Source organism: Etheostoma spectabile, chromosome 6 (genome assembly GCF_008692095.1).
Source record: "Etheostoma spectabile isolate EspeVRDwgs_2016 chromosome 6, UIUC_Espe_1.0, whole genome shotgun sequence".
Taxonomy (NCBI): domain Eukaryota; kingdom Metazoa; phylum Chordata; class Actinopteri; order Perciformes; family Percidae; genus Etheostoma; species Etheostoma spectabile.
This window is the reverse complement of record NC_045738.1, coordinates 25,534,485-25,548,285: the sequence shown is the minus strand read 5'-3', so window position 1 is coordinate 25,548,285 and position 13,801 is coordinate 25,534,485. Positions and strand designations below refer to the sequence as shown.

The following is a 13,801-nucleotide window of genomic DNA, read 5'->3' as shown; positions in this document are numbered from 1 at the left end:
GTTTTTTTTTTTTTTTTTTTTAAGGCTGTACGTCATATTTGTAACAGTGTTGCAAAATTAACGGTGAAACAAGACTCAAATGGATATTACTCACACATGTTAAGTTACTCCAGCTGGAGCCCGGAAAATGGAAAACACATTTTTTCCGTTTCCGCCCATAAAGGATTGTCATGTTTCCTGGCTCGAAAATAGGAATTGGCATTACCTTTGGGCATTTAGAGAACTTCCCCCAGCTCTATTATGGTCGCCTTAGCTTCTAGACTTCCTAATGAAAGAAATCAACACATTAAGTTCATCATGGAACACAGTTCCCAGACCTCTTTGGGGTGCTTTCACAAATGCCCTGTTTGGTACAATGTAGTCAGTCTCAGTGGGGAGTCACAGGAACCAGAACAAACAGACACAGAGACACAGTGGAACACTTAATAATTAACTTTGTCGGTTTCAGGAGAATTAAAACGAAGATACAGATAATCTGCAAATGACAAAAAACGGCCGAGGAATGTCCAGAGCGATACATTTTATCCCAGTGGAAGACCAAACAGAGTGAAATGACAGGCATTGTACTTTTACTTAGTCTGGATTAGTGGACCAAACTAAAGTGTGAATGCAACCGTTGACTACTGACTACTTTCCCTGCACCGGATTAGGTTTCACACAGGAAACTGGAGCAGAAACTATCTCGAGCAGTGCTAATATACTGCCTGGTAACAAGAAATCTCTGAGTAAACCTTTGTTTGAAATGTGATAGAACAATCTCCGGTCGGGTCCCAGCCAGTGCCGGTTCCAGTGGCTGCTAGGTGAGCAGAATTTAAAGCCCATGAATATAAAAGGGCCACAGTCTTGGCCCGAAGCCTGGCCACCCACTCAGGCCTCAGGCAGGGGGCCCAACCATCACATCTCTCTGTGTCTCTCTCTCTCGCTGCTATTCACTTCCCACACATATTGCTAAATGGTTACACACTGCTCATGTCGTTATGTGAAAGAGCCCTGATTGCCCATACTTTGCCAGGGTAAAATACATTTGTTATTCTATTACAGCATGATGGCAGGGTTTGCCCAGAGAATAAAAAAAAAAAGTCTTTAGCATCACAAGGTTTGCCAGAGGCTTTTTGGTGGATTTCAAATGTGTTTCGCCAAGTGGCAGGATGGCTGCCGTTTCCACAAGATCTCTGCACCTGTGATGAATGGCCCAGTGGGTTATCTACACAAACGCAGCTGTGATTGCATGGAGCCATAATGGAGGGAAAGGGGTGACAGTGAGCACGAGATAGACAGACAGGGGTTTTATAAGCTTTCATATTGCTTGAAACATTAAGAGCGATACAAAGCTCGGGGACTGGAGGATTGCTGTGGTTAACCATAGCCGCTCTGTGCCCTCCAGAGAAATAAAAAGAACTAACCTTTGACTGTTTTCTTTACGCTAAGTTCAAGACAAGCATATATCAGTGATTAAAGCAATCCAAATGTGTCCATGATACGACAGGGCAACTCTTTCAATTACTTTTCAGTGCTATGCATGGCCACATCTGAGGTCTTGTAATACCATGATAAGTTGCCATTAAGTATTCAGATCTTTTACTTAAGTAATTAGTATTTACTAAAGTACTAATGCCACTCTGGAAATACTCTCTACAATTAAAGTCCAGCATAAAATGTAACTTTGGTTAAATCATGAGTATCATCAGGAAAATGTAGTTTAAGTATAAAAGTAAAGACCTCTTCCCATTGTAGAAAGAGTAAAGGATCCAACCAGCTGTTGTGTTAATGGTCTCACATCTGAGCGGACCGTGGAGGCCGTTATATGTTGCTAGGTTACTTCATAACTATAACCTCGATTTGTAAATTTTTATTTTATAATTTTTATTTTAAAAATTTAGTTTTTTATCTTAATTTAAAGTATCTAAAGTTGCCTGGAATGTAGTGGAATAACTAAAGTAACTAGAAACTGAAGCTGTAACAGATGAACGTAGTGGAGTAAAAGTAGAATATTTCAAGTACCTCACATTGAACATTTTAAACTCGAGGATACATCGTGTCCCAGTTCATTTCTATTGTTCACCCACATTGCAACCGTCAACATTCAGTTGATTGTGGTATTGAAGGCAGGTTTTGACAAGGAATAAAAAAATGATCTCTGGTTTGGCTGCACCAACTTTGGTTTTTGTTTACATTGTCCATTGTGATTCTGACAGTGTTACAGGAGATAAATGGTGAGTAAGTAATAGTAGATTGTTAGCGGAATTAGCTATCACACTCAGAGTCAACACCCAGGGAAGGACCCAAATTCATATTTGGACACACGACGAAACACTTTGCCAATGTTTTAATACCCAGGAAATAATGTGATGAAATTCAAGTAAATTTGTTCAGCCAATCGGTGAATAGCAGTGTAACATTAGTGTAATCGTGTGTTTCCACAGAGAGACATGCTGGACATCAGTCAATTATGAAGGATCTGGCCAGCATGGTCCATGAACAGGCGACACCATAGGTAAGGGGTGTGGGTGTGGTGTGTGTGTTGTGTGTGTGTGTGTGGTGTGTGTGTGTGTGTGTGGGTGTGTGTGTGTGTGTGTGTGTGTGTGTGTGTGTGGTGTGTGTGTGGGTGTGTTGTGTGTTAAATGTTGTTCACATTGTTGTCCCTGACTTATTAGCAAGATAACTTTGTGCTCATGTTTCAATTTGTATGCTTGATTAATACACAACATGAGCTGTGTATATTCTGGGTAAAAGTAACTTTGAACCTCTGCCGAGCAAAATGCTCCAGGTTATATAAACATCGACTGTTAGAGAAAATCCATTTAGTCACCCTGATATCTGTAAACGCTCTCCGCACCTGCGGTGTTTAAACTTAGACCAAAGAAAACATCTAACCGTGGTGCACAGATATAGGGCAGATAAGAGGCTTTGTGCTGGGTCACATGTCGCCATCAGCCATGTCTGGCTCCATCAGCAACATTCTCAAGAGAATTGTTACTTACAAATGTCAACAACCATACGCCCTGAGAAATATTGTTGTGATGGGTTGGGGTCGACTCTGAGTAGAAGTCAAGGTCTGATAGGCGGGTGACTTTCCAATTGAGTGATCGTCACGAGCTGGTCAGTGCTGCGAAACACTTTCACCTGTGGCGGAGAGAGGCACTCCAGTTCATTTGGTTTTTAACCAAATAATTAAGTGGGAGGCTAATTTAACTCGTTAGGCGAAAAGGCCGAGATCTTCAATAGGGGATCCTCAGAGATGTGGAGGGGAAAAACTTCTTAAGTTAATATGCCTGAGAATACATAGACATAGTCCAACAATTATTAGCAAAGGTAACTATGACAAAGAGAAATATCTGAAGATAAAAGTATGACGTCTTATCAGTGTTGTCATGGTTGGGATTTTCTGTTATAGTTTTTCGTTTTATTGTGTTAAGTTTAGTCCAGTTTCCTGGTTTACTGTCTCTTGTGTTCTCTGTTGCGTCTTACCGTTTTAATCCTTGCGTATGCTTTCATGCTTCAGTTTCCTGTTTTTTTGTAGTTTCTTGTCTCCCAGTCATGTCTTGTTTTACTTCCTGCCTTGTGTTTTCCTGCCTTCGTGATTGGCTGGATCACCCTGATGTGTTCCATCTTCCTGAGACGCGTGTCACCTGTCCCTTGTTCCACCTCGGTACAGGTGTGGTTTAGTCTCTGTGTTGTTGTCGTCGTTGGCAGATCAGTGTGTGTATAGTCTAGCCCTTTGTCTCCAAGTTCCAGTTATTGGATTCCTGGTCTTTTGGAACATTTTTTGGAACTAATTTTCCTGCTTACTCAAGACTCTTTGGTTGTACCCTTTTAATTCATTAATCTTACACTGCCCTGTCATCTCGCATTTTTGGGCTGCCCATCTCTAATTCTTGACAAATGAATATTTGTACACATCCCCAGGCATGCAGAGCTGACTATATCTGACAACAGGCGACATAAGAGACAGAAGCAAAGAGCTGCGTTTTATAAAGACTGTTATAAATAGTGCTGGTACAAATGCTAATACACACTTATTCAGATTTGGTGCAAACTGTAAATTATGAAGTGTGTGTGTGTGTGTGGGCGATTAGCTTTTTGGAAGGAATGGGACCAATAACTTTTGCTAATTGCTGCCTTTTTGTTGTAGTGTCCTTTGTCTGCACCTTCAATCAGGCAATGTAGATGGCCTTTAAATACCTTTAGAGTGGGGCTGACTCACCCAGTTCTACAAAATGGAATACCTGATTTTATTCCCTTTTTAAAAGTTTCCCCCAATGCACTGTTCTTAATTTCATGGCTGAACATTTCAGGCAATGGATGGTGCCACAATGGAGAAAGTGGTGGTTTTCTTTTTGTTTTTTGAATCACAATAGAACTATAACACTACACACCACATCATCCATCCATCCATCCATCCATCTATAATTAGCACAGAAAGATTAATCTAAGACCATTGAAGTATTTCATGCTTTTATTGTGCTCCTAGGAAGAGGTCTCAGGGTCACAATTAGAAAAAAGTTGTAATATGTCATGTTTGTGTGTGTGTGAATGACAGCAGGAAATGGGCTTCTCGCATATAGTAGTTGTCCATTGTAAATATGGTGATGCTCAAAGATTGAGATGGCTGTTCAACATATGAGGATATTAATTAGCCAGTTATGTTTTGGTCTGTTCTAAATGTTTTTCATTATTTCATATTTTTTTGTTTTTGTTCGTTGTTTGTTACTCATGGTGACTCCAACATGGCTTGTGTTTGCTAGACCAGAAGATGTCTGTTAAACAGTGGTGGTGTCTGTAATCCCTATGGGATGGGCCACATGTTGGGCATGACAAAGGAAATGAAATAAAACTATATAATTGCAAATTAAATCTGAGCAAGTACAAACTAAGTCACATAAACAAGTGTTGCTGTATTGCTCTTAAGCTTTAAGTTTTTTTAAACCGTATTTAAGTAAAAATACAATAAACAAGGAATAGTAAATGCAGAAGGACAGACACAAAAACGGGATTTTATAATCTTTACATTTAAGACTTTATAAGGCATTGTAGATGCTCATAGAGTCCAGCTGGCTTTTTATTTGTCAGTGTCATACAATTTCTAAATTTAATGTCATTTATATAAATTGGCTTTTAAATCATTTACATTCATGTAATACAATTTACCATAGTAAAATGAAAACATGGCATTTATCCAATGTTTCTTTCATAGTAACAAAAATACAGTATATGCTTTGTAATATATTGAGCATAGAATACACAAATACATTCTCAACATCAGTCAAAAACAAATGACGGATTCAGAAAGATCAGATTATAATTCTTTAAATCTGGTTTGTTGGTAGATGTAATGACCAACTGTAAAACCCACTATATACTTATTATTGACAATTTGATTATATAGATCCAATCCAATTCAATTGATATTCTCCTTTTATGAATGTCTCCACAGTGCGCCAATCAATGAGTCACACTACAGCAGAGGTTTTCCATCTAGAGTGAACTGCTGGGAGTTTGCTTATAATGACGATTGCAACCTGCTTGAATGTGTTACCTTCATGATCCACTGGGAATATACATTTCCAAGTTCACATTTCAACATAACAAGGTCCTTTGTTTTCTTCAAATGCACAGTGCTGAGAAGTATTAAGGGACTTCAGCATTGTAGGCTACACACATTTGTCATACTGCTTCATTTTCCTCACGACTTTCCATCACAAAACACATTATTTTTTTAATTAATGGACGTCTTTACATTCAATCTGTTGCTGAATGAGCTGCTAGAAAGCTAATAAGACATTAGCAACACACAACTCTCTCTGGATTTCTTAGTATGCCTTTGTTTAGAAATTGGTGTTGTCCAACAACTTTACAGAAATTCGATTGAAGATAATTTCCTCTTCTGAAGAATCCATGTTTTTTAATCCTCCCTGTCCTCCTTGCTACTAGTAACTGCGTGGAGGAGGATGAAGGTGTGTGCGAAGGCTTGTGTGTGGGGAATTGTGCCGCCGCCATTACTTAATTCTCATAGGGAAGACAGAAATATACACTATGATTTAAAACTGCAATCAAAAATGATGACAACTTTTTAGACGAGAAAAAATTCAGTGTTCTTCTCACTCTCACTCCGAACTTGTAAAATATGGGCGTTTGGACAATGGCTGTCAGGTCATAAGGACTAAAAAAGCACTCTTCAGCGTGTGGGTAGAACAGAGAGGGCAGCAGCTACACAGGGTTTGTAGATGACGTAGCACAAGGCCCTACAGTAGCGCAGTAGTATGAAAGGTCAAAATTCCATGTAGGGAGGTTGGTTGGGGGGGTGGATGGGTCACAACAACACAGGACTTTCACCCAGGAGACTGCGGCTCGTGTCTTGCGTGTCACGTTTCTTAAACCAACATTGATTCTTCTTTTCCTAAACACAGTCGTCGCGTTTTCCACATGTCATGGAAAGTAAGCCCACCCACAACTCTCCTTAACCTAACAGTCTATGCCTGACTAGGCGCTGTTAGATAAAGTGCATTTAGATACAATGCTAAAGGCTCCTGGGCGCCTCCCTAGGGAGGTGTTCCATGCACATCCAGCTGGGAGGAGGCCTCGGGGAGAGACCAGGACTAGGTGGAGAGATTTATCTCCAGCCGGCCTGGAACGCCTCGGGATCCCCCAGTCGGAGCTGGTTGATGTGGCTCGGTAAGGGAAGTTTGGGGTCCCCTACTGGAGCTGCTGCCCCGCGACCCGATACCGGATAGAGGATGAAGATGGATGGAGGATGGGCTAAAAGCGACTTTTCGCGTCAATAACAACGCCAAATGCACCTGACCAAGCATCCGTATTTTATGAGATGGGAGAGAGAATCTGTTGTTTAAAAGACCAACATCCATTCTACTTGCTGGCTACTTTCTGCATTTGTGGGTGCATTGGAGGAAACCTGCTAATGGATATGTGCCAACATTTCTTTTACTGTCCATGGTGGCTCGTGATAGCCCATTTCCTGATTGATTCTACCACCAGTTCATGGAGGCGCTAATGAGGTAAAAAAACAGGACTGAGTCATATTTTGAGATATGGCACTCGATCTCCCGGTTCAGTGACACGAGTGGGGTTAATTAACTTCTTCTTTGGACAGTTTGTCAACAACTATTTCCAATTAAATTAATTTAAAACGGCACAATCTATGGTGGCCCTGAGAGGTACTTTAAGGAAACACATGCAAATGAATCACAAGCTAATGAGAAAACAACTTGAGTTTCTTAGGGAGCTTTAGAACATACCTTGCAGCTTGAACCTTAACATGAGAGGTAAAGGAAACGTTGAATCAAAGACTAGGACGCTGCCACTGAGAGTGAATGAGATGAAATGTTCAACAGGTTCCCCCTTTACACTCGGTTCTTCTTCTAGTTGTGAATTCTGTTACATTGGTGCATGTTCAGCATAATTAGACGTGCATTAACTGCACAGTTTTTCAGCCATTTGTCATTTGCATGTGAAAGAAATGGCGTTTTGGACAGGAACACAGTGTGTCCGCCCAAACGGGTGAACGTGGAGATAGATGACGAGTTCATGGCATTATATCAACAGCAGAAGTCCAATATGATCATTACAGAGTCATGCGATAATGGCCCTTATCCCTCAAAAAGAGATGCACTGAAATTGCCTTTTGGTCTTTTTTGAAAGCTTTCTTGCTGCTGTGGCGGATATGAAAACTATGGATTGTGCTGTGGAGGCGTTTGTTAGCAAAGCAGCAGGTAATACAAAGAAATAAATAGGCTCGAAGGAAGGATTTGTGCTTTTAGAGCAGCTTTCACGCTGCCTAAGGGCCACACTTTTAACAAATAATGCTTGGCGTGTGTGAGAAAGGCAATCAATAAGGTTGGATCTCATGCAGGACACACACAAACCTGGATCATACAAACAAAAGCAGCTGTTGAATTCATTGTACATTTCAAAAGAGTTTGTTTTACAGTGTTGATACATTGTGGGGTGATGGGGCTTATTCTATGATATACAATGTACAACAGATCTGGTACTTTACTGTATTTATTTTGGTGTTTAGATATGAATGAATTGCCAAGGGCTGAAAATCTGTATAGCGTCCTAAAGTGTCCTTGAAGGACTCAAAGTCAGATCCACCATACAGTATGAGATGAGAAATCATTGGTACAACACTGACAGTATGGACTTCAGGTGTCACTGGAGTAAAGCTCATGGAGGGAATGGGTTAATCCTCTTAAAAACATGATTTTCTTTCTGTGTATGAGATTTATAGCTTTGTGTTTGAAGGCAACAGTTCCTGATTATGTCTCAGGGATTGCACTACACTTTTGCTAGTTTAACATCGGAAAAAAGGGGCCGTGCGCCAAGGCTGGCTTTAGACCTTTGGTTGCCCTAGACGTGAGGGTTAGTGATATTTTTCAGAAAAATAATAGGCTATTACAAGAATAAGTCACAATATTCCGAAAATAATCCACCTGCACCATAGTCTGCTGTTGTATTATGTGATTGCTCTTGATCCGTAGATCTCAGACCTCAGACCGACTCGGAGCCCCGTTGTGGGTCTCTGAATGACAAGTTCAGGGAAGTGGCTGTACGCTGCTCTACAACGGATGTGGAAAACCTTGAACTGCGGCAGAATACACGGCGCAAAAACGCGACACATCTGCCTCAGCATCTCCCAGCAGAGCAGTCATTTACAAACCTGAAGCTGATCAGATGACGGGAGGCGCGCTGCAGCAGCTCCGTGGTCGGTTTATCCAGCGAGAGTGGACACTGCTGCAGAGCTCCCTGTCTTTGAGTCTGACCCATAGACTGGAAACGTCACGGGGTTTTCCCCAATTAGGAAATGATCGACAATAATCATCAATTCAATCTATGATCAGGTTGACATGAAAACGTGTGGCTGATAATCAGTTTAATAAACATGTATTATTTCAATCGTCATTCTAATTCTATTATTAATGGGAAGTAGACCTAAGGGCGACCTAACACATTTGACTAGTGGGACAAGAACAGGTCATGATAACGCCCCCAACACCCCCAGTCTCCGGGACAACCGGTGACCCACCACCCCACACCCTCCTTACAGGCTTTCAGTCTTCTTTCTACTCTCTACCGTTCTCTTTCAAAACTACGTCGTCTTCGGCGCCGCGGTGGAGCTGCTGGTCTGCCCGCAGGAGGATTGTGTTGGTTTCAGACGCTAAGACACTGAGACAATGACCAATTGTTAGTATTGTTAGTGGGAGTGAGATCAGGTGATCTGGACACGTATTGCTCCGTCTCCAACTCGCCAGAGTAGTAAGTGCATTTAGTCAATCAGCACATAATTACCTAACCTCCTGCTCTTTTTAAGTTCAGAAGGTAATTCTCAAAAGCTCAAGTGGTGCAGTAACTATCAGAGGCCATAACAACATGAAACACTGAGTCTTTCCCACATCTCTGAACTGGATTTTCACTCTCAAAACACTAAAACATCAATAGCCTTTACTGTTATAGACAGTTGAAATATGTGTGGGTATTATGTGGTGATACCAAATATTTTGGACCATCCAGTTCATAACATGTTGTCTCATCCCATTACCTTCAGTGTTTGACAGCCTTTAAAAGAGGCCCTGCTGTACCAGTGTGAACTATAGTCGCAGTCCTTGTAACACTGAGGGTGGTGGTGATAGTAACATATAACAAAGTCAGACCTTCCATTAAGCTCATAGGCAAAGATTTTTTTTTTTGGGGGGGGAGGGGGGGTATGTATAGATTTTTTGATTTAATGTCCTTCATGCAGATTTGAACTTTGGAGCTTCTGGTTAAACAAGGTCTCATTCTCTAACACATTTGTGTTGTGATGTACATGATTCTAAACAAAGAAGCATCTTGAAACACGTGTGTTTTTCCAGAAAGAGGAGAGTAAGAATTTCCTTACGTAGGCCCGTTTACACGGACGTGATTATTTTGACAAACGGAGACATTTCCCTTTGTTTGGGCCATTCGTTTTCACAAAACAGAGAATTTGCCTCTGAAAACGAGTCGTTCCAAAACCTCTGGCCAGGGTGTAGACTGGAAATTTTCATTTGCAGGTTTGCATGTAACTGAGACAAATGGACGTCTAGAAAGTGAGGAAGAGGAGAGAGGAAGTGATTGGTTTGTTGTTGTTGCTATTTTCTGGATTCTGATTGGTTACGTGGGCTTGAGCTTCTCGATACACGCACCTACAGGTTTGGCATGCTCTTGATGTATATATATATATGACGTACATGTATATCTACACAGGTACGTGTAAATGAACACTTTTCTAAAAAAAAACAAAAAAAAAAAACAGCTGTGCATTATGTTATTTTGAAACCGGAGAGGTTGAAATGTCCATTATTAAAATGAAAAAAGACGTTTGCACCATATTGCTGCATAAGAATTTACCAGAATGCAGAAAGGAAGTTTGACGCTCAACACTTGATTGTGGAGGCAACCCAGGCCCTCCGGTATAAAGGTAATAAGTTTTGAGACGTCACTTAATTTCCGATATCCAATATCAAGTGTTGCTTACCACCAAAATTTGGAGGGCAGAGCTTTTTCAAAGGTCACAGTCTGTTAATTTATTTTAAGGGACAATTATCTAAAAAATACAGTATGTACTACAAAAACACCAGAAAAGTATCCCGTCTGATGCTCAAACCATAAATTGTTTTTTGAGGGGGTTTTGACCATTTAAAAAATGCATTACATTTCATTTTTAATCAACACATTAATCCAATTTCAGTAAATGTGCCAATTTTAGCCAGACATCTAATTTTCAACTGTTTGGCCAACTCCATTGGCCAGATGTTTTTAGGCCAAAGAAACAGGAAACGCAGGACATTAGTATGGTTATACAGTCATTACAGACAGAAGACGATGACACACAAATAAACAGTTTAACGTTTTGCAAGGAATTCTAACGCAGTCATTGGGCCTGGAGGCTACAAATGTACAACTCCAGAACATGGAGTTAGAAAACTATGAGTGTTTTTTGGCAAGAGGGTTCAATCAAAGACACAATTGAGTTGCATTGCAGGAGTGTTGGTTTTTGGAGCTTGACTGATACACTGGGCCTCTGCTGCTTTGATTTAGCCATTTCTATGCATGTGCAATACTAAATCACTGGAGCCACCTGGAAGGACAATGGGAAATTTAATTCCCATGCTTGTGTGCATCCATTTAATTGTCGGTAAGGCAAGGCAAGGCAGCTTTATTTGTATAGCGCATTTAGCAAGGCAATTCAAAGTGCTTTACACAAATCAGTTAAACAGATAAAACACAGGTACAACCGTTAAAAATCATAAGCATTAAAAACCGGTAAAACACATGAATAGACAGTTAAAAACAAATATGAAACAAACACACAGAATAAAGTTACAGTGCAGCATAAGAAATTTAAAGAAATGAGCAGTCTATTAAGAAAGGCAGCATCAAAAAGAAAGGTCTTCAGCCTGATTTAAAAGAACTGAGAGTAGCAGCGGATTACAGGTTTCTGGGAGTTTATCCAGATATGAGGAGCATAGAAACTGAAAGCTGCTACCCTGTTAGTTCTGACTCTGGGACAGAAAGAGACCTGTCCCAGATGACCTGAGGTTGCGGGGGGTCATAGTGCAGTAGCAGATCAGAAATGTATTTTGGACCTAAACCGTAAGGGATTTATAAACTAGCAAGAGTACTTTGAAATCAATTCTTGAGACACAGGAGCCAAGTTAAAGACTTCGAACTGGAGTGATGTGATCCAGTCTTTGGTCTTAGTGAGGACCGGAGTGATGTGATCCAGTCTCTTGGTCTTAGTGAGGACTGGAGTGATGTGATCCAGTCTCTTGGTCTTAGTGAGGTTCTGAATCAGCTGCAGCTGTCTGATTGATTTTTTAGGGAGACCTGTAAAGACCCCGTTACAGTAGTCATGTCTACTGAAGATAAAGGCATGGACAAGTTTTTCCAAATCCGGTTGACACATAAGTCCTTTAACCCTTGATATTTTCTTAAGGTGATAGTAGGCTGACTTTGTAATTGTCTTAATGTGGCTGTTGAAGTTCAGGTCTGAGTCCATGACTACACCAAGATTTCTGGCTTTGTCTGTTGTTTTTAACATCCTGTAGTGCATGCCAATCCACAAACTGTGAAATAAGACAACCCAGTTAGTTTTGTGTGGGTTCAGTAAAACCAAACATGGGATTTAGATTTGGCTCCTCTTCTTTCCATTGTCACGTGCAGGTGCATTAGAATATCCCACGCCCCATTTGAGTATCTCCACCCAGAACTACCTTTGCAAAGGTGCGCCATATTTTTCTCACAGGCCGATAGGAGCAAACTGGGCTTTTCAGGAGGGGAGCTTAAAGAGACAGGCACTAAAACAGACATTTTCAGGCAAGGGGTGAATCCAGGTATATGCAGACAGACAGTATGAGAAATAATGTGTTTTTTTTAACATTAAAGCATGTAAATATGTTCTAGTAGAAACCCAAATTACAAGTATGAACCTGAAAATGAGTACGATAATTCAATCAAAGTGAACCAACAGCAAAAAAAAGAAGTTTGGTGTTTTTTTGGAATACATACAATAGATGACAGTAGATTTTTATGTTTGTTTTACCAATAAATAAATGAATAAATATGTGTGTGTGTGTGTGATAAAACACACCACCCGACCATGTTGTTGGATGACAGTGACCCAACAATCCATCTGCTCTGTGTTTCCTCAGACAGCATTGAAGATTACATCCAGACTACATCATCCAACGTTGAATCAGCCAATCAGGAGCTTGCAAAAGCCAACCAATACCAGGTACAGTGGACCGGCCCGTACTGCAGCGTGCTCCACGCTTCGCCTTCCCTTTGATCTGTTTTCATTTTGTGTACTTGTCTGAGCTTTTGCATTGTAATGCAGTCACAAGAAGCTTAGCTTGATCAGCCATGCAAAACGAGGACTTTGCTAACTAGATTACACAGCTTTATCACATCCCCCCACTAGCATAATAACAGATATGATGTAATTTCATGTCATACTTTACTAGCTTTTGCCTTCAGTTAAACTAATTGTTTGGAGAGACAAAAAACATGAAATACTAGCCTGGAGTCTTATAAAAAAAAATAAATAAAAAATAAAAAAAAAAACACATACGTAATTCCAATTCCATGAGCTAGACTTACTTCTACTGAGATAAGTGTTATGCATTTTCAATATTATCCTACAAGTGTGTTGATTTAGATAGGAAAATGCAATAATGGGAAACAACTGCAGCCAGAAACTAAACAGAAAATGTTTTTTGTATATGTGGTTTTTGGGGTATAGTTAGAATTTCCACTTCAGAGCACGAATTAGAGAGACGTCCTATGAGATGCCCAAGGGTCTGCTTTCGCTCTTTGGTTTCAAGAAAAAAATATGTGTGTCCTTTGCCATCCTGTCAGGGACTCAGTAGGCCCCCTGGCTACGGTAAATAATGTATTGACTTCAGTGTCACTGGGTTAATAACAGATTTACCTTTTTTACATGGGTTACTTAGCTTCAGAGCTCCATCTGAACTCTACTTGCAACGCCTTTTAACAGCCATAGAAAATGGAAATTTAGACTATCAGTAAAATCTGTCTATTAAATAAAGTGGCAGTAAAAGGTAGACAGTCAGTTAGACAGTTCTGGAGTCAATTGTAATCTGATACCAAAATTACACTTTTATTTAAATCATATCTATATCCAGGGAGCAGTGAAATCAACTTAAATGTGTCTATATATGCATGTATTTTGCATTTTCAACATATCAGCAGCTATTCAATATGAAAACTTTTTCTGGGCAGTTTCCAGTTGTTTCTGTCTGCC

At 40.3% G+C, this 13,801-nt stretch overlaps 1 protein-coding gene across 1 annotated transcript in view; it reads left to right on the top strand.

Annotated features, from left to right (window-relative positions):
• The window catches only part of tsnare1 (T-SNARE Domain Containing 1), a 188,897-nt gene that overhangs the window by 132,371 nt on the left and 42,725 nt on the right, over positions 1–13,801 (top strand). The window contains exon 10 of the mRNA XM_032517696.1: positions 12,690–12,772. Coding sequence (XP_032373587.1) covers positions 12,690–12,772 — 83 coding nt within the window. The remainder of the gene's footprint in view (positions 1–12,689; positions 12,773–13,801) is intronic.